The 23,525-nt window shown below is 36.6% G+C and overlaps 4 protein-coding genes across 6 annotated transcripts in view; 3 read left to right on the forward strand and 1 right to left on the reverse strand.

Annotated features, from left to right (window-relative positions):
- The window catches only part of pigl (phosphatidylinositol glycan anchor biosynthesis, class L), a 32,945-nt gene extending 32,109 nt beyond the window's left edge, over nt 1–836 (forward strand). Inside the window, exon 7 of the mRNA XM_067407912.1 lies at nt 115–836. Within this exon, the coding sequence (XP_067264013.1) occupies nt 115–243 (129 nt within the window). The 3' untranslated portion in view covers nt 244–836. The remainder of the gene's footprint in view (nt 1–114) is intronic.
- Nucleotides 837–1,003: 167 nt separating this feature from the next.
- On the reverse strand, nt 1,004–6,983 carry cenpv (centromere protein V). The gene is made up of 5 exons (XM_067405461.1): nt 6,827–6,983; nt 6,528–6,626; nt 2,764–2,833; nt 2,565–2,679; nt 1,004–2,366 (listed from the first exon to the last, which is right to left on the reverse strand). Exons 1-5 carry the CDS (start codon nt 6,850–6,852, stop codon nt 2,230–2,232), a joined length of 447 nt encoding a protein of 148 aa, XP_067261562.1. The 5' UTR covers nt 6,853–6,983; the 3' UTR covers nt 1,004–2,229.
- Nucleotides 6,984–7,955: 972 nt separating this feature from the next.
- Nucleotides 7,956–23,091, forward strand: p2rx5 (purinergic receptor P2X, ligand-gated ion channel, 5). Of its 3 annotated transcripts, none has more exons than XM_067405460.1 (12): nt 7,956–8,168; nt 16,300–16,450; nt 17,223–17,294; nt 17,465–17,540; nt 17,639–17,723; nt 17,819–17,899; nt 18,914–19,055; nt 21,231–21,370; nt 21,614–21,707; nt 21,794–21,859; nt 21,959–22,044; nt 22,145–23,091. In XM_067405460.1, the coding sequence occupies exons 1-12, from the start codon at nt 8,152–8,154 to the stop codon at nt 22,437–22,439; spliced, it is 1,305 nt and encodes a 434-aa protein (XP_067261561.1). In that variant the 5' UTR covers nt 7,956–8,151; the 3' UTR covers nt 22,440–23,091. The 3 variants fall into 3 exon arrangements, with proteins under 3 accessions (XP_067261561.1, XP_067261559.1, XP_067261560.1); XM_067405458.1 differs by lacking the exon at nt 7,956–8,168 and adding an exon at nt 15,013–15,586; XM_067405459.1 differs by lacking the exons at nt 7,956–8,168; nt 17,819–17,899 and adding an exon at nt 15,013–15,586.
- On the forward strand, nt 9,183–13,092 carry ubb (ubiquitin B). The gene is made up of 2 exons (XM_067405457.1): nt 9,183–9,340; nt 10,861–13,092. Exon 2 carries the CDS (start codon nt 10,861–10,863, stop codon nt 12,922–12,924), a length of 2,064 nt encoding a protein of 687 aa, XP_067261558.1. The 5' UTR covers nt 9,183–9,340; the 3' UTR covers nt 12,925–13,092.
- Nucleotides 23,092–23,525: the final 434 nt, after the last annotated feature.

Below are 23,525 nucleotides of genomic sequence, written 5' to 3' on the forward strand. Positions count from 1 at the left end.
TTTTGGGTCAGATCATCTAGCTGATTTATTATAAGTGTGGCATTATGAAAAAGGAAAAAAAAAATCTGCACTCAGTAACAAAATATTGCTGTCTGTTCATTTCTCTTTCCTCAGAAAGCCATGCTCTGTCATCGCTCTCAGCTGCTGTGGTTCCGCCGGCTCTACATACTGTTCTCGCGCTACATGTTTGTAAACACATACCAGGCCATCATTGTGGAAACAAAAAATGTGAAAATTTATTAATTATCTTGTCTTAGACACTGTTCCTGTCCATACAGGACTAATATGCACTAAAATTTTTAGGTAAAGTTTACTTCATGTTTCTTATTTCTTTATATAACTGCATTCCAAATATGCTGTCATTAAATTACTATATAGTGACAGCATATTAAAAAGGTTCAGCCAACATATCCATATTGAACCTATATACACTGTATCCTAAACCATCCAATATTCTGAAAGCCAGTTATCTGGAGAGGTTCAGCCTAGTTAAGTACTTTAATAGAGTAGTTGAATCCAAAGAACAGATTGTGCCTTTGAGAATGCGGGGAATGGAGAAAATTTGATTCTGTATATTGTTTACATTTGCTGTTACTATTGTTATTGGACTTGTTAATGTAGAGTTGAAGCACTGTTCGAAACAGATTAATACTAATCTGTACTGTACCAAGTTTTCTGATTCAGTATGGTTTTAGAACTGACATGTATTTTTGAATTCTTTCTAAGTGAATCTGTAATTCTATGACATTCTGTTTTGAGTTATGAATATACTGTATGCATGTAACAATGTGGAGTAATGCAACATAATTTTAAATAATATAAAATATATAAAGAAAAGACACCATTAAATTGTTTGATGAATGTAGTTCTCTTACCTGTTAACCACTATTTTCAAAAAGAAAAAAGTTTTCCTTACATGACATAACATCCTCAATACACAGTTTTATATACAAATATAATTCCTCCTTTGATATGGCAATCTTAACTAATTTCTTCTAAATGTCCATACAAGTATGATTTCCATTCAGTTTTGCTAACATGTTCAATTTATTTATAAAGCACATATTAATACAACAAATGTTGACCACAGTGCTGTACATGGAACAAAGCAAGACAACAATAACTTCACATTCAACTTCTATATCAGTACAACACACAATCATAAATAAAACCTTAAATTCAAAGAGGCATTAATAAAAACCTGTTTCACTGCTAACACCGCACTCATGTAAGATCAAACGCCACAGTAAAAAAATGATTTTAATTGTCGTTTAAATTCCCCAAGCATGGAGCATTGCCGGATATAAAGCGGAAGACTATTCCACAGCCTAGGAGCGGCGGCTGCAAAAGAGTGGTCTCCCCTCATTTAACATGTGTTCATATGATGTGCTCTGTTGATACATTTCTTAATGAAACAGAAAGTTGGATACTACATACCAAAGAGATCATTCCTTCATAATCATAAAATCCCTACAGATTACCCCTAGAATACAGGGGAAGTTTAGACAGTATGTTTAAAAAAAAAATAAATAAATTATATTTTGGGTGCATTTTTTAAGAAGAGAAATGTTTATTGTACATTTGTACATCTTGAAATGTGAATTTCGTCAACAATTGTGAGTATGTTAGCATGTACAGGAGGCTTTAAAGCTAATACACAAAAGCCACAAAACCAAGTGTGAATTCATGGTTCTCTAGTACACTGATAAAAATGAAGCAGGAGAGTGCAATCTAAGGGTACGTTTACATGACAACAATGTACTAAAAACTGAAAAGTTCTTCCTTAGCAAAAGTTTCACGTACAGATGACAACATTGTCAAAACAATCCCCGTTCACACGGATCCAGGAAAATGACAAAAAAATTCAATATTATGCTTGCCAAGCCAGTAGTTTGTGATTTCACTTTGTTGTTTTGTTTGTGAAGTACTCACACATTCCTATAGACCGAACCGTCTGAACATGTGAGGTGCATGCACATGACATTGACGTTTTCACAAATTCGTGTTTTTGAAGCTCACATGGAGACGATAACATCTTAAAAAAAAAAAAACTTCCACTTTGAAACCTGCTTGAAATGTTTGCATTTTCAGGCCCATAAGTGAACAGCCAAAAAGCATTAAAAAAAAGTTTTTAGTCGAAAACAGTGTCATGTAAACGGACCCTATGTCTTCTGGCTAAAGCTGCAGTCTTAAAGTCAAACTATTCAAATAGCCATAGGAAACCCTGAATTATGTTTCCGTTGTTGATTTTGACATACTCCTAATAGTCTGATGCTTCTGCATACTTTCCTCCCAGTTTTGTCCACAGAAATCCTCCACAATCACACTTCTCACTGTTCCAGGGTCCAAACAATGAGGTGCCACACCTGTAAAGTCATGGCAAAATACATGTAAATCACCCAAATAAGAGAGCAAACCTTTTCCGCATCAAAAAAGAAATGCACCATAATTTAATACAAAGCAAGGTAAAGTACTGTTTGTCTGTAAACGATGTCAGTCTTTCTATGTGCTAAAAATAGTCTGTAAAAACATCCCAATAATGGTCTGTTTTCTAATCAACTCACCATATCCATCAGGGTTGGAACGTGGAGTGTAGAAACTCTGAACGCCACAAGTTTTGCAGAATGTGTGCTTGGCCATGTGGGTGTTAAATGTGTACGTGGTCATGTTGTCTGATCCCTATGAAACATGATCATTTTATAATTAAACTTTATATGCATTCTGCTCAACCAGATCCTGTGTACATGGATTCAAAACACATACCTGCAGCAAAGTGAAATTGGATTTTGGCACAATGAAGTGACGATTCTGTTTCTTTGTGCAAATACTGCAACTGAGACCAAAATCAATCAAAACCATCAGTAGGTGGGTTACCCCACGAAAATCTCTCAAGTGAAAACAATGACAAAAGATGACACCATCCTTTTAGCATTTTTCTCAAGCTAGCATTTTGTATTTGCTCTATGCATTCTTCTCTCTGTTTTATATATATATAAATATATATATATATATATATATATATTATATATACAAACAAGTTACCATGATGCCCCCCAACATGGTTTTTTTTTTTAAGTATACATTGGTTTCTTCAAGTATTTAGATACATTACTTTGATGAAGTATACATCAGTATATATTGGTTTGTATATTGTTTTTTCAAGTATACACTGGTTTCTTCAAGCATGCTTTGGTTTAGATCAAGTATACACTGGTTTGATCAAGTATATGTTGGTTTGTATATACTGCTTTGATCAAGTATACATGGGTGTGTTCAAGTGTACATATTTTTTTCAAGTATACATTGGTTTCTTCAAGTTTACATTGTTTTAGATACCTTGGTTTGTTCATTTATACATTGTTTTTTTTCTAAATACATTTCGTTTCAATCATTTTGTAACAGTTTGTTCAAATATATTAGTAAGGATACATTGGTTTCCTGATGAGTTGTTGGGGTTTTCACAAGTGTTTTCTAGATGTCAAATTATTCTTTTAAGTTAAAACAAGGAGTACAACTAAAAGACAATGCGTAAAGTGCACATGATATCAATGCTAAATGAATACACTCCTTAAAATAATCATTCATGCAAACAGTATTTAATAGTGTTTTTTTTTTTTTTACTCATCTTAAATTTGTGGGGGTATTTCATAGACTGAATTAATTGTACATTGTAATAAATCAACAACACACTCACAGACATAATAAGTAGTTTTTTAATAAAATCGGGCCATTTTTGATCAGGGCTGTTGAATTGTCATTATATTTAAAGCATCTCTATATTGGAACAGCTTCTTTGTAAAGATTTGTAAAGGCACAGTTTGCTGGTTTTACAATTATGCATTCATGACAAAAACAAATATGAAAATAATTAAATTATTTCTGTTAAACATTTCTTTGGAGGATTTTTTCTGACTATTTGAAATGTTACTTCCTACTTTCAAAACGTTGGAAGAATGCATAACTTAATAATGGATTGATTTGAGCAAACATGGTGGGATAGTCTTAAAATATATACAGAATATAAGTAATAGACAATGACACCCTCCAAAAGTACAAAAAAACAATTGAGGACATTATGGCAAATTATATTTTGAAGCAAATACAAGGAAATATAGGACAATCACTGCATGCTGAAGACAACAGTACAGGCAAAAGTACATAAAGAAGATAAATGGGATAAGATGAGTTTTTGCATATCAGTTTTATAAAAAGTAGCACTATGCCAAAGGTAAAAATGAAATTGTATGGCCAAGTATTGGAAAAATCTCTGTTATTTTGATGAACACTAGGTTAACTTTTGAGATGCATGTTCAGGAACAATTAGGTACATTTTAAAAAATGGATAAATATTTTAAGATGTTTAGCAGATGTTGAGTTGGATGCCAATGAATAGTCTTTAAAACAAATATATAATACAATAATTATGTCAGCTCTTGATTGTGAGTATGGTATGGATCTATGAAGAAAAAAAATTGATGATGTGCCGTTTGTTTTATATCTCCTCTAGTTCCATCACTGCAGGTAGAGATGGGTGAAATACCACTAAATATTCATAAGCTTAACCTGTTAATAGCCTTTTGGATCAACTTAAATGGACATATAAGTTCAACAAGCAAATTTTGGAGCAGTGGAGTATGGAGATATTACTATCAGATGCCCTGTTTGGACTGTAAAAAAGCAATACTTAAAATTGGGTATTTGTAAGAAAAAATGATGAGGACGTTGAAGATCTCTATGAAGAAGTTTATTGCAGCGTAGCAGTGACAAAGTACACGTAGCACCTTGGGTTCATCAAAGTCGGAATGAACCCAGAACATCCAAATCTCAAACCTTTTATCCTGTTACAGTTTACCACTCTTCATGTAAATGTAGTTTCTCATGTTTTACCAGCTGTGGTCTGTATGTTAATGAGGTTGTGACACCTCATTGTCTGAGATGGTTCTCTGTGTCCCACACCCATTCCCATTCTACAATTGATTACCATTTGCTCAGGATTTGATCAACCAAATGGTACATAAACAATATACCAGTTGACTTTCTTCTTCTCTATGATAATTAAGCCATTTTGGGGATAAGCTGATTCTAAAATATACTTTGGAGTGAAATCTGGGTCGAGGCAGACTACATGTTCTTACATCTTACAGATATTAAAGTTAGTCCCTTTGTTACTTTGAGATAACTGACTTTAAGGGGATGGCTGTAGAACAAATATATTCTCAGTTATTCATATACAATAATCCCATCTGTGGCCACACAGCATTAGTATACTCAACAATACTTAAGGCATAACTGACAGTGTGGCTCTATTTACAGTTGAGTTATAAGCAATTCTGATAGCTTTCCAGTGGCTAGAGGAAGTTTTACCCGTAAGTACAATGATATTATTATTTTTAGCATTAATAAGCATCTTTAGTGAAGAATAATCATCAAGAAAACATCTAATATGAGTTTTTAGCATCTGCTTGGACTTGTTTTTGTTTAAGCCTATGTTGAGTGATGAAATAGTTGATGAATTTGCAAAGCGGGCCCTTACTGTGGAGACCGTTTTAAACACAATGGCATGGTAGGTTGTGAGCTTGGCTTAAAAACATTAGGGAACATGTAAATAACAGGTCATTTTAAAATTGTGTTTTCAGGCCTGAAAAATGTTGTTAACCCTAGAATACACATCACATGAAAACCTACATAAAATGCATTATAATGACCCATGTTTGATTCTGTTGTTTTCAACAAAAGAGAATTAAAAAAACATTATCGTAATTAAATAATTTAAGTAGCCTACTGGATTATGCATCAATGCTTAATTGTTTCATTCATATGTTTACTTCCAATGTGCATACAAAAACAAAACGAAAAAATTCAATATAACTAATTATGACTGTAACCATCATGCATTTATGCAGGCATTAAATTGCTGCAACTTTTGTTTTTTAGCTATGGTCTTTGCAGACAGTGCTAGCAAATCCAATATAAAGTGTTAACCTTTATCTATGGCATTAGCCAAGTTTTACATCTACTATAAATGAAAAAACTCAATATATACTTGATCACACAAATGTTTCTAAACCAAATGTTTCATGAAGAAACCAAGTATCTAAATTAATATACTTGAACAAACCACTGTATACTTAAAAACAGTATATACTCGAACAAACAATATATTGAGCAAACCGATGTATCATACATGTATTATTTCCTATAGTGGACATTATTTTGTTAAAAGCAGGCCTACTTCAAGTTCTGCTCCCAGGTTAAGGTTCAGTCACGACATCGTCATAACATTCATCACTTTGTCTTTTTGTTCTACGTGATATAGAGTCTAGAATCTTTGTAGACAACGACCTGACAAAACGAGTCAAGTCGTTTCAAGTGTGTAAAATACATCCATTTCGTGGAATGACCCACGTGACTTGGCAAGGCATTCAACTGCTGAATGACTGTTCGTTTTTCAGATAGCAATCCACGTGAGTACACAACCATTAGACCATAGTACTGCGACTATGTTAATGACTGAAAATGCTCCTTACTTGCAATTGAACACGTGTAAATCTGGAGCACTCCACACCTCAAAACGCACCGCGCCGCAGTGGCAACCTCCGGTGTGTTTCACAAGACCATCACGCTCCCTGGAAACAACAGATCATTTACATCAGGAGACAATATGTGCCTCATTGGCTCATGTATTTACCAATGTATGAAATCAAAGGACTTTAGTGACATTTTAAGGGCAGCGAGATAAACACTGGTTATGCGTGTCAGTGTTTTTATAACAGTTTTGATCCACAATGTCTGCATACGCAGCGAAAGTGAAGGTTACATAGCCTACCTTTCGTCTTTAGTTACGCACGCCATTCCTCTAACTTTATATATGTTAAAGGTGGGGTTGTTTGTCGTCTAAAACCTATAACCGGTTTAAATTGTTAAGTCATGCTTTCCTCTAGATAGAACATTCTATACTCTGTTTGCAAAACACACACTGTTGACTGGTTGAGTCACATGCTTCAGCCAGCTCATTTTGCCCTCGGCGTCATCTGGTTCCACCCGTTCAGCTGTTGCAAGAGCCCAGACAAAGTCCAGGACAGTATCAGAGCAGAAAGAAAAACATTTCTTCGAAATAGACTGAACTGTACATATAAACAAATAATGTATAGCCTAATACAGATATCCTATGTCACATGACAGTTTTGGGGACAGTGTGTTGTTAAATAAAACAGAAAGTAAAACTCGTTTTTATTGAATTCCAAATGAAACCAAACAATTTGTGTTTTGACACAGTGAGATGTTTTATATAAAACTTTTTATGTCGACTTTGTTTAATTGTGACTGCATAATTTTTCCATCATTGACAGTCACCGAGATATTCAAACTTGGTTAAACATTTAAACAGCCATAATGCTATCATAACAGCTTATTTCTTAACGTACTGTACAAGCTATTTATAATATTTGATGTTGATGACAGATTAAGTTGTTAACAATTTCAAGTGATACACACACACGCACAAACACACTCTCCTGAAAGTTCAAGGTACACGTGATCACGAACTTTCTGAACAGAAACACTTTGAGTTCAGTCTGGTGATGTGGCAGTTAGCTCATAAGTGGGTCGGCCAATAATAACCAGGAAATTTCTAGTAAATAGTTATCAGTTTCCCATAATTGTCTTAGAAACAATTTCCTTGTTCGATAGAAAATATTTCTTTAATGTTAACAACGGAAAGCAAAAGCACTAATTACATTTTCACTTTAGGAGAGCAGTGGCCTAAAATAAGAATCTCTAATTCATAACATTAACATAAATGCTGACCAGCCCGTGATATTATTAGAGTACTTTCAAATGCCAAGTATCGTGGGGTTAACGTAGAGAGCCAACAGCAGACAAGGCCATATATATAAGCCTAAAAACAAACTTATGATTACATCATCTTACTATCGTGTCCTGGTTGCCCTCTTAAACTCTCATAAGGTGTTTATTTTACCATGTACTTATTTTTAAATTTCAGTATATGTGGGTGATCTATATAATCTTTTAGCAGCTGTTCAAACTCATGGGACCTGATTCCACAATAATACTAGTCCACGACTGTCCTGATAAACAAGGCTCAAAGAGCAGTTTCACAATACCATCCCTTTTTGAAGAGCAGGTCAAGTAATGTTTACTTATCTTGGGTAACTATTTTATGATATTTATTTTAATAGCCTGCCCACAGCACTGTAAGTGCTGATTAAAGAAACTAGCTGCTTGCTACAGGCGTTAACCATAATCCTCAGAGCAAGCTTGGAGCTGGTTCGTCTTGTTTGTAGTTTTGTTCATGCATGCTTGTTTTCTACCATAGCAACACAAAGTCACATGAGAATTGGGAACAGGAGGTTTCTTTAAGCCCCAAAACTTATTATAACTTTAGCATTACAGCTTTCTTTAATAACAGAGGATAGTACAAAAACTCCAACAAGGTAAACTTCAACAAAATCCCATCATTTTTTATTTGCAAGTCAGACCCAGCTTTGTAGCAGTATGAACGGCTGTGTTACTGTCTGTCTGTTTCTCCCAGAGAAAATGACCTACATTTCTGCAACAGATACTGCGGGCAGCATGTCTGAGGTCAACACGTTTCAAAGCAATGCCATCTGTGTCACAAGTTGTGTTCTATATTAAGTGCACTGGTTGACACAACTCCGCATAAAGCAAAGCTAAATCACAAATAACGTACTTCATGGAAACATGTTTTATTAAGAAACCATGTTTTTGATCCAACACTCTTTTAGGGATAACAGCCTGTCATTTCTGTGTCATATTTATGGGTTTATTTTAAAAGCACACAGAGCTGGTCCCAGGTTTTTGACACAATTATTAGCAAGACTGGTTTAGGAATATTAAATATTCTAGATTATTCTAGTTTTTTCCATCACTGTATGCTTTTCTTTGCCTTGCCCAGATTCCAATAGTCTGATTCACCACCAATAGCAAAGAGAACAAACAACCCAACCAGCCAATCACGGCCTCAAGGGTGTACCACCAGAACAGCGCATTCTCGCATATTCTGGAGACTTCCTTTTTTTGATATTGTATAATAATAATTACACACTTAAAATACGGATACAAAACATGCAATTGCTAACAGTATTATCATAAATGTTTATTTTAAAGCATATTTAAATGTTTTAACAAATAAAGGTTTTGACTGCGGAGGAATCTGGTCATGTGACGTACCGTAAACGTCACGCCCCTGGGTTTGTATAAATACAGTATCGTTCGCATTCAACGACAGATTTTCTACGGAGCAGAGGACATATTTTCAGAAGCAATTTCACAGTCTTACAATCAGCAAGTTTGTTAAAAGGTAAGAATCAACATTTATTTGTTTTCATATCATTGTTCAAGACTTTAATAATACATTCTTAATGTTTCGTTTTTCTTGTGGGTATTGTATTGGTTCCCGGCGGTAGTTTTCTATATAACGTATTGACCTACATTATATTTTTAATAATGTGTTCGTCTAAGTAATGAGGGCAACATATTACGTTACCGAAAATTATGTTTTATTCTTAATTGTGAAGTTCCTGTATTTTGCTTTCGATTTGGTTAGTTTTTGTTCGATTTGATTTTGCTGAATCATAGTGTTCTGCGAACAAAGAACCCGGATGTTTCTGTACAGCCGCCATGTTAGTGAAGAGGATGTTTGGTGTTGCGCAGTAAAGGTTCTAAATAAAAAGATATCTAGTAGTTTTGACGTCGTGCTAGTTTGTTTACTCACTTTGAGAATTTGATATACTTAAATACAAAAATGACAAATACCGAAGACAATTTAGCACATATTTTGTTTGAATTTTGCCCTTAATGTTCTTTCAGGAAAATGTTTTCATAGAATAGCCTACTGTAAAAATTGTAATGCTATATAATACTTTCTCGTGGTGTTTTTTTTTTTTTTTCCTCCTCACCAAAACAGTCCTTTTGAAGGATATTTTCCATTCCATTGAAATAAAATGGTTTTGGTTAAAGTGATAGTGAAAATTTAAAATGAGAATTGTTTAAAATTATCCCAAGATTTAATCCCCCTCAAGCCATCCTAGGTATGACCATCTTCTTTCAGACAAAACAAAATTAGTTGCATTAAAAATATACTGGCTATTCCGAACTGTATAATGATTATTATAAAGCTTTTAAAGCCCAAAAAACTCTAAAATGATAATTATTAAAGATAAATGTCAGAGGATTCCGATATAAGAAGAAAGGGAGCTTGAGTCTGTTGCCCAGCCCTGTTTGTTTGATCCGCAAAAAGTGTCTATTCACATTTAAGCTACTCCTACATCCTATGTCATAAGTTGGGTCAGAGGTCACTCTTCAACTCTTTCTTGACTTTAAAGTTGGTTATTATAGTTTATAAAGTTTTAAATATGGATATTTTTCTGATTTTTATATATATATATATATATATATATATATTACTATTAATTTTAGAAATCACTTATTTTTAAGTGAGGAAAAATACAATTAATACAAGTAAACAAGAAAAATACAAGTAAACCATGATAAGTGTACTAAACTGTGGAGAAAATTGAAATGTACTGTAATGTAACATATGACAGTTTGATGCAGCTGTTCTGTGGCAGAAAACTGTTAGCCCCGCCCTGAATTCATGCCATTGGTTGAAGTTAACAGAACAGCCTCCATAATTTTCTGTCTGACCAATACAAATACTATACTTGTTGGAGCATATTGACATTTTATGTGGTGTTCCAAATAATTTTAAGCATTCATAAAAGACCTCTGCCTTTATTTTGCTGTAACTGAATGTGTACCAATTGTTTTATACTTGTTTATGCATAGTTGCTAATCTTATTTTTCTTAATTTGTTTACAGATGCAGATTTTTGTCAAGACCCTCACTGGTAAGACCATCACTCTTGAGGTCGAGCCAAGCGACACCATTGAGAATGTGAAGGCCAAGATCCAGGACAAAGAAGGCATTCCCCCTGACCAGCAGAGGTTGATCTTTGCTGGCAAACAGCTGGAAGATGGTCGCACACTGTCCGACTACAACATCCAGAAAGAGTCTACCTTGCATCTGGTGCTGCGTCTCAGGGGAGGCATGCAGATTTTCGTCAAGACCTTGACAGGCAAGACCATCACGCTCGAGGTCGAGCCAAGCGACACCATTGAGAATGTCAAGGCCAAGATCCAGGACAAAGAAGGCATTCCCCCTGACCAGCAGAGGTTGATCTTTGCTGGCAAACAGCTGGAAGATGGTCGCACACTGTCCGACTACAACATCCAGAAAGAGTCTACCTTGCATCTGGTGCTGCGTCTCAGGGGAGGCATGCAGATTTTTGTCAAGACCTTAACGGGCAAGACCATCACGCTCGAGGTCGAGCCAAGCGACACTATTGAGAACGTCAAGGCCAAGATCCAGGACAAAGAAGGCATTCCCCCTGACCAGCAGAGGTTAATCTTTGCTGGCAAACAGCTGGAAGATGGTCGCACACTGTCCGACTACAACATCCAAAAAGAGTCTACCTTGCATCTGGTGCTGCGTCTCAGGGGAGGCATGCAGATTTTCGTCAAGACCTTGACGGGCAAGACCATCACGCTTGAGGTCGAGCCAAGTGACACCATTGAGAATGTGAAGGCCAAGATCCAGGACAAAGAAGGCATTCCCCCTGACCAGCAGAGGTTGATCTTTGCTGGCAAACAGCTGGAAGATGGTCGCACATTGTCCGACTACAACATCCAGAAAGAGTCTACCTTGCATCTGGTGCTGCGTCTCAGGGGAGGCATGCAGATTTTCGTCAAGACCTTAACGGGCAAGACCATCACGCTCGAGGTCGAGCCAAGCGACACTATTGAGAACGTCAAGGCCAAGATCCAGGACAAAGAAGGCATTCCCCCTGACCAGCAGAGGTTGATCTTTGCTGGCAAACAGCTGGAAGATGGTCGCACACTGTCTGACTACAACATCCAGAAAGAGTCCACATTGCATCTGGTGCTGCGTCTCAGGGGAGGCATGCAGATTTTCGTCAAGACCTTGACGGGCAAGACCATCACGCTTGAGGTCGAGCCAAGCGACACCATTGAGAATGTGAAGGCCAAGATCCAGGACAAAGAAGGCATTCCCCCTGACCAGCAGAGGTTGATCTTTGCTGGCAAACAGCTGGAAGATGGTCGCACACTGTCCGACTACAACATCCAGAAAGAGTCTACCTTGCATCTGGTGCTGCGTCTCAGGGGAGGCATGCAGATTTTCGTCAAGACCTTAACGGGCAAGACCATCACGCTCGAGGTCGAGCCAAGCGACACTATTGAGAACGTCAAGGCCAAGATCCAGGACAAAGAAGGCATTCCCCCTGACCAGCAGAGGTTGATCTTTGCTGGCAAACAGCTGGAAGATGGTCGCACACTGTCTGACTACAACATCCAGAAAGAGTCCACATTGCATCTGGTGCTGCGTCTCAGGGGAGGCATGCAGATTTTCGTCAAGACCTTGACGGGCAAGACCATCACGCTTGAGGTCGAGCCAAGCGACACCATTGAGAATGTGAAGGCCAAGATCCAGGACAAAGAAGGCATTCCCCCTGACCAGCAGAGGTTGATCTTTGCTGGCAAACAGCTGGAAGATGGTCGCACACTGTCCGACTACAACATCCAAAAAGAGTCTACCTTGCATCTGGTGCTGCGTCTCAGGGGAGGCATGCAGATTTTCGTCAAGACCTTGACGGGCAAGACCATCACCCTCGAGGTCGAGCCAAGCGACACCATTGAGAATGTGAAGGCCAAGATCCAGGACAAAGAAGGCATTCCCCCTGACCAGCAGAGGTTGATCTTTGCTGGCAAACAGCTGGAAGATGGTCGCACACTGTCCGACTACAACATCCAGAAAGAGTCTACCTTGCATCTGGTGCTGCGTCTCAGAGGAGGTTCAGATGTTTAAACTGACAATCTCAAGGATGGACATTTAATTCTTTCAGTAATCCCCATGCACTCACCACTTTTCTCCTATTCTCTCCATACTTCAACTAAATCCTACTACATTTTATTAGTGTTTTTTCCACCTGTTTTTTTTTTTTTTTTTTTTTTTTTTAATTATTATTTTTATCTTGAGATGACAAAATAAAAGCATTGAAATGAAAGATTGTGGACTTGTTTTCCTTGTATTTGTGCCTGACTAGTAACTCATGATCTGGTTAAAGTTAATATAAGTGAAATAAGTTATTTATGAAAAGTTAAATACTCAAGATAATACAAAAGCAACCCTGCAAGTATTTAGAATTTCAAGGGGCTTTGTCTTTGTAGGCTTGTTTAATAAAAAAAAAAAAAAAAAAAAGTTCCTGGAGCCAAGCACTTGTATTGCTATAGATAATGGGTAGAAGTTCATGTTAGATTTGATTTTAAAAGCTGGATTGCAGATGCCTAATTTGGTTCTACTCCACATTTGGTTAGTAATAACATATGGTGAAAATCTGGTTCAGTGACACCTGCTGTGGTCTTGTTCTGACAGCTGCTTCTACAAAAATGGTAAGATGGTGCCACCAAGTGTCTTCAGATAAGCCAGCTGAAATTCTATCTTTAAACAAATCCCTGCTGGAGCTTCTTACATGCATTTATTTGTCATTGGCTGGCAATTATATTACTAACCAAAGTAATTAGTTCTAAACTATTTCATCAGCTAGTGTTTTTATAAATGGGTTTAAAGTAGAGTAAAATGTTTGCAAACTAGCTTGAAGCAATTAGGGTTTTTTTTTTTTTTTTAAGTATTATTGTCTTACTCGAGACATTTGATTTGTACACTAAAAATCTTTAAAATCTATTATTCCAAATTATTTCACATGTGGATATCGCAATAGGCCTATCTATAAAATTATTTCTAAAAATAAATCCTTACCTATGTGGTAATGACCAAAAAGGTCATGGAGATTATTAGGCTTGTCAAAAACAAATCCTTGTACATAAGATAAGGAGAGCGAATGAAAAACTATTCATCACTTTACAAAAAAATTCAATTCCATAACATTAATATACTTTTACATATTATGCATTTATTCACTGCATTTATTAATCTAGGTTAATTTATTATTCATTAATCATTTATAATTAATTTATATTCCTTATTCATGATAGGTGTAGGTACGGTGGCCCAGTAGTGCACAACACAACGAAATTAAAAGAGCAAACATAAGTTCACAGCACAACGAAATAAAGCCACAACACAACGGAAACAAGCCGCAACTCAACTATATCAAGCCACAACACAACGAAAATGCTCCCGACCACTAGGGGGCTCTCAGAGCTCGGTAATATTACTATTCCTTGCCACTGTTCTAAAGTCGACAGTTTTACAAAGATATCAATACCATGATTAGTTTTAAGTGTGTAAGCATTGTATATCGACATGAAATATTAATTAAAAATCAACTACGTTTACAATAGCTTCATATTTATACTTGTGAATAATTTGACGCGATAACGGCGCATGATAAAGGGAACATCCACCAATTCCACCAAGTGGTTAAAACGTATAATTTGTATTCATTTAAATTACTTTTAACATTTAAAAGCTTGTTAGTTCTTGTTGGTAAGACCGACAAGCTTTGGAATTTGAATATGTCTGTTTTTAAATGTTAAAAGTAATTTTAATGAATACAAATTATACGTTTTAACCACTTGGTGGGATTGGCAGACGTTCCCTTCATCATGCGCCGTGGTAGCGCGTCAAATCATTCACAAGTATAAATATGAAGCTATTTTGCACGTAGGTAATATTGAATTAGTATTTCATGTCGATATACATTGGTTACATACTGTTTAAACTAATCTATAGAACATTGGCAAGGAAAACTAACTTTACCGAGCTCTGAGAGCCCCCTAGTGGTCGGGAGCATTTCCGTTGTGTTGTGGCTTTATTCCGTTGTGTTGTGGCTTTATTCAATGGTGTGGTGGCTTGATTTCGTTGTGTTGTGGCTTTATTCCGTTGCGTTGTGGCTCGATTTCTTTGTGTTGTAAACTTGTTTGCTTTTTTAATTTAGTTGTGTTGTGCACTACTGGGCCACCTGTAGGGGCTATATTTGTACAACTTAAAATGTTGAAATGTAATGGTATAAAATGAATGAACACAATGAATATAAACCTAGATTAATATGTTGTAAAAGTATTTATTATATGATACCTGTATTAAATAATGTTAACGACAGTTGCCACCATTAAAACTATTATGGATATCCGCTGAGTAGTAAGAAAGCTCATTTGAGACGTCCTTAAAAACAGCGTAACCCCTTATTTACTGCTCGTATCAGTTCAATCAAAGATAGGAATGTTGACAAAATAAAGAAAAATATTCCGGAACAAAAGGAAGAGAACAGAAATAAAAGGTTTCGACGATGTATTCAGGGGGAAGAACTGGTTGCACCGCCGTAAGCGCAGAACAGTTGACAGCTGCTTCGAGCCCGTCAATGACACAGGAACATGGCTCAGACCTGGGGACACTTTTTCTTCTCTCTACTCGATTACAAGACTGAGAAATTTGTCATCGCTAAAAACAAAAAGGTCGGAGTTCTGTTCAGACTCTTTCAGCTGGGAGTGATCGGATATCTGATCGGGTAGGTGTCTTGTGCTTCTCTAAATCTAGACGTTGAGGTGAACGAGCGGGCTCTGCCAGTTTTTAGAAGATTTAATCTTTAAAAGTACATGTACAAGGTCGTTAAGTGTTTGTTTATGCTCACAACGGTTTCTGTATATGAATCTCATAAAACCGAATCGTTCATAAATTTCATGCAACCGTAATCGGACAGTTAAAGCACGTCTTGGATGTTATTTATATCAATGGAAAGACTGAAACCATTGCAGTGTCTCTATACCGTTCGACCTGCTGGTGCCCGTTTTCTAAGTATTGCATGTAACGAAAAAGACTTCTGTTTTAGATTAATAATCACCATTTAGTCCATGGATTTATTAGAAGCAGTTTCTTAACTTCTGCTTCCCAATTCTTTCACATGTTTTTGGGCACCATGGAGCTGCCTCAAAAGGTGCTTAATGTAAGATGACCTGGATCACGTGTGCTGTGCAACACACAAAAGCACCAGCCCGCCTAATGCCATTTAAAGCTACTTTATTTTTGTCCTTTAAAAAAAAAAAAAAAAAAAAAAAGAATATTATAATGTCCTTCAGGGCGTGTTAGCCATACATGTGGCTTATAGCATTACTCTCTATCACACAGACCCTAAATAACCATTAAAATGACTTTTATATATATATATAAATTGTTGTTGTTTTTCTCACTGTTATTTTCTTTTGTTGGTGTGTCTTCTTAAAGCTGGGTTTTTATTTGGAAGAAAGGATATCAGGAGACTGAGGAAGCCATCCAGAGTTCTGTGGTCACCAAACTCAAGGGTATAGATTTCACCAACAGCTCTCAGTTTGGTCTGCAGCTTTGGGGTGCAGAGGACTATGTCATCCCTCCACAAGTAAATATACTTCTTTGCTGTATATTTGCTTTGAAAGAAATGTATAGTATTTGTAAACCATATGTACTCCGTTAATAGACTTTCTCAAAAACAATCTTCATTTTATCTGTTATTATGGTGATATGCCATACACATCTTTTGCATAAAATTTAAATAATACACATTTAAGTACTGTCATCTAAATGTATTGCTTTGTTTTGGACATAATCTTGCTGAAATCCATGCAGAACAGTTGGATCTTACAGCTGAGAGACTGATAGAGGGGTATTTATGTAAAGTCTATAATATTTACTTATTTGTAATTTTTATTTTAGATTTCAATTGATCGAACCAAAGCCTTCTATTCCCTACAAGTGCCCTAATGCTTTTGCAAAACTATGTGCAGAAAAGTGTTACACCTTCATACAAGTGTTCATTAATGGCATTGCGGCTTTGACCACAAAAGATGCTGTGTAAGATGAGCTGGATTAAAAGTGCCACAGGCAGCTTTTATGAAGTCTGTTTTTTATCTGAGGCTTTTTGGCTTGGAAGCTCATTTTCTTGGGCTTAGATGCAAGGCTTTTTTTCTCCATTTATCAGATAAAGATAAAATAAAATAAAAGATAAAGATAAAATGAATTTACTAAAGCCTTAAATTGTGAAGCTTGTTGGTTCTATGTAGAAAGGTTGAAGTGAGAGTATCACATTAGACACAAAATGTAAGTGTCCTGATCTATTAATTTGCTTTTGAAAATGTATTATGTAAGAATATGTCATCAATTCTTTTTAACAGGGGGACAGGGTCTTCTTTATTGTGACAAATTACCTAGTGACACCAAACCAAAGACTGGGTTTCTGCCCTGAGGTAAGAGACAGGTTGTTGTTTTATTTTATTTGTATTCCCAACACAAATGATGCAACCAAAGACATGAGGCGTTCAGCTGATTCATATAGAAGTTTATGGAGTTTTTGATCTCTGTCCATTTTAAAACCAACGAGTTGTTGTATGTGTTCACTTCATTCTACTTATTTCAGAGTCCTAAAGTGCCAGATGGTTTTTGTACTAATGACAATGAATGTGTGGAAGGGCAAACTGTTATAGCAGGCCATGGTAAGCACAACAACTGTTACATTGTTTTAAACAACCCATTGGTATGTTTTCTGATTCCTGAGCCTTAAAGGGACTACATTCTACTGTTGTTTATTCAGGAGTGAAGACAGGCCGCTGTCTAAATGACACAGGAACCTGTGAGATTCATGGCTGGTGCCCTGTTGAGCATGGCCATACACCATTGTAAGAGAACAGCGCTGTGTACCATTTGCAAAATTATTGCCGATTCATGCCTACATATTAGTGTTGTATCTGTAATGTGCCAAATGTTGCAACAGGGAGCCCATGCTGGCAAAAGCAGAAAACTTCACAGTCTATGTAAAGAACTTCATCAAGTTTCCAAAATTTGCCTTCTCCAAGTAAGTGAAGCCTGGAGGCATCATGTCAGTGTTTATTTTTACATTAAAGCCTAATAAATGTTCTCACTTTTCTGAAACAAAATAAGTGTGCTCAGACAGACATGTCACTCACTGCAAATGCGTTCATGGTTTATACTCTTGTGTGCATGCCACAGATCCTGTAGACAGAACTGAACTAACCTCCAATAGTCTTTTTGAAGATTTCTACTAGGTTTTTTTTACAGCCTAATGTTTTGCATGTTATTTTCTTTGCAAAGCACCATCAGAGTTTTAGATGGAGCAAAAATAACATACATAAAATCTCTTCCCTCCCACAGGATACTCCTGCTAAAGCCTTTTCTCATAAAATCTGTAGATCATATCTAGCAATTCTATCTTGTGCATTATGGACACCTGCTGAGTAACATGAACCTAGTATCATAACCTTTTCCCCCCGTCGTTTGGACGCTTTTCATGCTCGGTCAGCACAGGATGTTCAGTTGTCATTTCAAACTCTGCTGAATAAGAAAGTTCATAGTTCACTCATGAGTGCAGGATGTCATCTGGCAAGCAGTTATTTAAAGAGCCCATACAATCCTGAACACATTAACAAACCCAAACTGAGCAATATTATATTGCAATTCCGCCTTGCTTTTTGTCTTTTTATCAGAAATAGTGTGATTCTTCAATGAGTTGTTAAAAAGCCACATACTAAAAAAAACAGAGAAATCAAATGCCTTATAAAAAGTTTGTAGCGGTGTGAAAGCGCAGACCTACTTGTCTTGCACACAGTAAAGTGTTATGTTTGGATACTGATGGCACAGCAGAAGCTGCTCTGAATATCTGACGCTTATTCATCACTATTTATACCAACACAGTGTGTGGTGCATACACTGAGTCTTATAGTCTTGATATCCCATTTAAGTGACAGGCTGACAGTACCTCATCTGTCCTTACACATGATCTCCACAATGTCATAACTTAGTATAATAGTAAATACAATGTTTCTCCCACTTTTCCTTTTCTCACTTGAAGATCGAACGTCCTGCCTACCACCAACAGCACATATCTCAAGACATGCAGATATGACAAAGAACATCATCCCTATTGTCCCATCTTTCTTGTGGGAGATGTGATTAACCGGACTGGATACAATTTCCAGGACTTGGCAACAAAGGCAAGTGGTTTAAACGACATGATGTTTTATTAACAAAGTTCAGGAGGAGCAGGTGCAGATAATTAACCTAATTTGCACAAGTGGAAAGCATTCAGCTAATCAACCAACAACAAGAAGTATATATACACACTGCAGACTTACCTGTGTTTGTTGATAGTTTATCAGCATCCCTCCACCACCCCATCTCCTCACTTCTAGTTCTATCTAATATTTCCACATCCGGGGGAGAAGGCTGCTCTGGGTTCGGGCCAAAATTCCGAGCTCTGAGCCCTCCCCCCGGACAGCGCGCCAAATATGCGTAACTGTACGCTATCTAATTATATGTATATGTGAATTCATGAAATGACAAGTTAAAACAAGCAAGTTTCCACCATTGTAAACACATGTAAATAGTAATATCAAAATGTTTGTCCAGGCACAGGGCACCCCAAAATGTATTCGGACACTTAAGCCACTCTTAAATATGTTTGAACATCTTCCCCCAGTTTCACAGAAAAGGAGTTAGGAGTTAAAAGGAGTTCACCCAAAAATGAAAACTGTGTCATTTATTACTCACCCTCATGTTGTTCCACACCGTAAGACCTTCGTCCATCTTCAGAACACAAATTAAGATTTAATTTTGAACTTTTGTGCACAAAAACAAAAAATAACACATTTATTCGATAATATCTTCTCTTCTGTGTCATTCTCCTACTCTGTTTATGTTCAGGGCTTCCAGGGTCAGAACACCAACTCATTATTGGCTGGCTGCTGTGTCAGCATCACACGCATGCGTCGTACCAGAAAGGTAGTTGTAATGATGGCAGACTCAGGCAGGGGATCCAAATGCAGCGTTTTATTAAAGGTAAGCGTGGTCGTACAGGCAGGGTCAAACAGGATCAAACAGGTACAGCAGAGGGTAGACAGAATCGTAATCTAGATACAGGCAGAAGTCAGGACTGGCAGATATCACTCACAGGTCGGTATACAAAGCAAGGGTCAGGACAGGCAGCAGGAAATAACAGGAAACAGGCAGACAATAAACACAGGGAAATGCTCAGAAATGTCACACAGGGTAAACAAGACTTCGCCATCAGGAGGTGTGTGTGTGAGTCATTTATAGTCCACATAACAAGCTTTAGGTGTATGTGGCAGATGATGATTGGAGTGGAGTGTGTGCATGTGACTGGCAGGGAGGATTATGGGAAATGAAGTCCGGGAACTTACAGGAACAGACGGTAATCATGACAGTAGTAAAGACATTGTTCAAACAGTTCATGTGACTACAGTGGTTCAACCTTAATGTTATGAAGCGAACAAAACAAAAATAATGACTTTATTCAACAATCTCTTCTTTTCCATGTCAGTCTCCTTCCCAGTTGACATAGTAAGCACAGTGCAGCTCTTTCTTGCTTATGTCCGAACAGTGGCTCAGTATTGGCCGATGCAGTTCATGTGTTCATGAGTTGGTGTTCTGACCCTGGAAGCCCTGAACATAAACAGAGTAGGAGAATGACACAGAAGAGAAGATATTATCGAATACATTTTTTATTTTTTGTTTTCGTGCACAAAAGTTCAAAATTAAATCTTAATTTGTGTTCTGAAGATGGACGAAGGTCTTACGGTGTGAAACAACATGAAGGTGAGTAATAAATGACAGAATTTTCATTTTTGGGTGAACTAACCCTTTAAGCCTAGTCCAGACAAAAATGCTTGAGCTGTTTCAACTAAAAGCAACTTGCACTGACATATCTTAAAATATGTTAGTGCATTGTTTTGTCTCAAGATGCACTCCTGTATACATTTATAAAAGCTAATTATATATCTTAATTGAAGTAAGGCCTAATCCTGGCTTATTCTAAGCCTGTGCCCTTATGTGTCTTCTGTATAATTCAAATCTAACAAAATATCACAAGCAAAACAGTGACCTGTGGTACTATTAGAAGCATCATTTACAATGGGTTGAAAATTATAAACAGTTTGCACGGTATGCCACCATTTTCCAGCAAAAGTGTCATCTGGCACTTTATAGATTAAGCATATTCAATTTCTATATGCAAAATAAATAAATAAAACTTTGACTGAAACAGTTAACTCCACAAATTGCAAAAGAATACCGTGATGCACCATATTTTGCACAGAATGTAATTTTATTAAGATTATAATGTTATGTTTTCTTTTCTTTCTTATACACAGGGTGGTTCAATTGCAGTAGCAATCGAGTGGAATTGTGATTTGGATAAAGACGAATCTCAGTGTAACCCTGAATATAGCTTCACACGCTTGGATTCCTCTGAAAATCCACAGCACTCGGTCACCTCTGGTTACAACTTCAGGTATTGCTCTGATTTATTGATTTTCGCTCATATAACAAGGTTCTATAAGTGATTTTGCTACCCACATGACCTTTCACCAAAACTCCACCTTCTAAAACATGTCAGCAAACCTGACCATACAAAATGATTCATTGACAGAGAGCCTTTTTCTATAATAACAATTTTCAGCACTTTTTACTTTCAAAGCATTTTGTTTTGGAACTGGATCATTACACTGGCTGACATGTTTCTCTCATTTCGTAGATTTGCTCGATACTACAATGATGCAGAAGGTCAAACCTATCGGAATCTATTTAAAGTGTATGGCATTCGCTTTGATATATTAGTGAATGGAAAGGTAAGAGATAATCAAAATTATTATAGATTCCTGTCATTGATGTCATGGTGAAATAGTAAAAATATGGTATTCACTTTGTTTTCTAGGCTGGAAAATTCAGTATCATTCCTACAGTGATCAATATTGGTTCTGGACTTGCTTTAATGGGTGCTGTGAGTATCTAAGCTAGTTCCCAGCAGTGTCACTAATGGTTGATGTATTAGAGACGTTTCTCAGACTCTTGTATGGTCGGTGCTCATCTCATTCCACAGGGGGTTTTTGCCTGTGACATGATTCTGCTCTACATGATGAACAAAAGCTCCTTCTACAGAGAGACAAAATTTGAGGCAATCACAAAGTAAGATTCTACTTGCGATTTTATATTTTTAAACAATTTAACTACAGTGGATTGGTTATTATTTACATATGGTTTCCATTCATACTATTTGTACCTCTAGAAAACAACCTGGAAAGCACAGAGAGAGAAAGCATGTAAGACACCACGGTCATCATCGCCAAGATGGGCGACACAAGAGGGAGGAGAAACAGGCAATAGAGATGCAGCCATTGACATCTGTGTCATCTCAGCCCAATAACAACCCAGAGAAACCGATCCAGCCCACAGGCTCAGCGCTCAAAACCCACAGTCCTGAGAGAAAGCCACAGGGTACAGTGACATTCAGGACTCAGCATGCTACAGAAAAACAGACCATTTCTCCTGTTTCAACCTTGAGAACACCACGCAACCAGTAGAGGATTTTTCTGATGCTGAATCCCATTGGATTTACTGTGGATGTATGAAGGGAGTTGTTATAGCGGGTCTATGCTCAGTCATACCAAAGAGGAATAGTGCCAGTGTAGTTAATGTTCTCCTACACTCTTAAGAAATGGTTCTAAACGGTATCAAATTTGGGTTCTTTGGACAGAACAGAGCTGGTCACACTCACATGTTCTGTTAAACTACAAAGAGAGAAAGCCATGATTAGTAGGAAACTAGTTACAAATTGAGAGTTAACATTTTAAGAAAGAAATCATGTGTTGACAGTCTATGTAAATGGATGGCTGAGCTTCAGAAAACCAGTAAGGTGGCTTCGACAGTTACAGATTTGAAAAACAAAAAGGCGTGAATAAAGAACCCTAAACTCTAACATGAAGAACCATTTCAGCAAATAAGGGGATCTTCAGGACAATATGGATCTAAACAGAACTGTTACTACATGTAAAGAACCTTCAAAGAACCATCTTTTTGTAGAGTGTCGTGTTTAACTGCCAATGGATGTTTTTGTTACAAAGGCTTTATAATAAGCTAAAATATTTATTGTAAATCTGACCTGACACCAAAAATTGTCAAACCAACGTTGAATAAATGTTGAAATATTTGTTTTCATCTTGAATGTGAAAACAGTACAACCTTAAAAATGTGTTGTTGTTTTTTTTAGAAATTAATAGTTTTTGCATTAAACTGATCAAAAATGTCAAAAGACAATTTATAATGTCACAGAAGTTTCTATTTTAAATACTTTTCTTTCAAAGGAATCCTGAAAAAAATGCATCACGGTTTCCACAAAAATATTAGGCAGCACAACTGTTTTCAACTTTGATGATAATAATTGTTTCACAAGCAATAAATCAGTATATTAGAATGATTTTTGAAGGATCACGTGACAATTCAGCTTTGTCATCACAGGAATAAATTACATTTTAAAATATATGGAAAAAGAAAAGTTATTTCAAATTGTATAATTTAACAGTATAACTTTTTTTAATGTATTTTTGATTAAATAAATGTGGCCTCAAGCATTAGAGACTTATAAAAAAGGTAAAGGTACTAAAAACATT

The sequence above is a fragment of the Chanodichthys erythropterus genome, chromosome 13, assembly GCF_024489055.1.
Source record: "Chanodichthys erythropterus isolate Z2021 chromosome 13, ASM2448905v1, whole genome shotgun sequence".
In the NCBI taxonomy this organism is placed as follows: Eukaryota; Metazoa; Chordata; class Actinopteri; order Cypriniformes; family Xenocyprididae; genus Chanodichthys; species Chanodichthys erythropterus.

What these genes read in the sequence shown, in the direction of transcription:
- cenpv (XM_067405461.1), bottom strand. Translation starts at nt 6,852, where the DNA reads ATGGCGTGCGTAACTAAAGACGAAAG. An exon ending in TGCGTAACTAAAGACGAAAG is followed by an intron (nt 6,627 to 6,826) that starts GTAGGCTATGTA and finishes TGTTGTTTCCAG; the next exon opens with GGAGCGTGATGGTCTTGTGA. An exon ending in TTCCAACCCTGATGGATATG is followed by an intron (nt 2,367 to 2,564) that starts GTGAGTTGATTA and finishes ATGACTTTACAG; the next exon opens with GTGTGGCACCTCATTGTTTG.
- ubb (XM_067405457.1), top strand. Translation starts at nt 10,861, where the DNA reads ATGCAGATTTTTGTCAAGACCCTCACTGGTAAGACCATCACTCTTGAG.
- p2rx5 (XM_067405458.1), top strand. Translation starts at nt 15,453, where the DNA reads ATGGCTCAGACCTGGGGACACTTTTTCTTCTCTCTACTCGATTACAAG. An exon ending in TCCAGGACTTGGCAACAAAG is followed by an intron (nt 19,056 to 21,230) that starts GCAAGTGGTTTA and finishes TCTTATACACAG; the next exon opens with GGTGGTTCAATTGCAGTAGC. An exon ending in AAATTTGAGGCAATCACAAA is followed by an intron (nt 22,045 to 22,144) that starts GTAAGATTCTAC and finishes TTGTACCTCTAG; the next exon opens with AAAACAACCTGGAAAGCACA.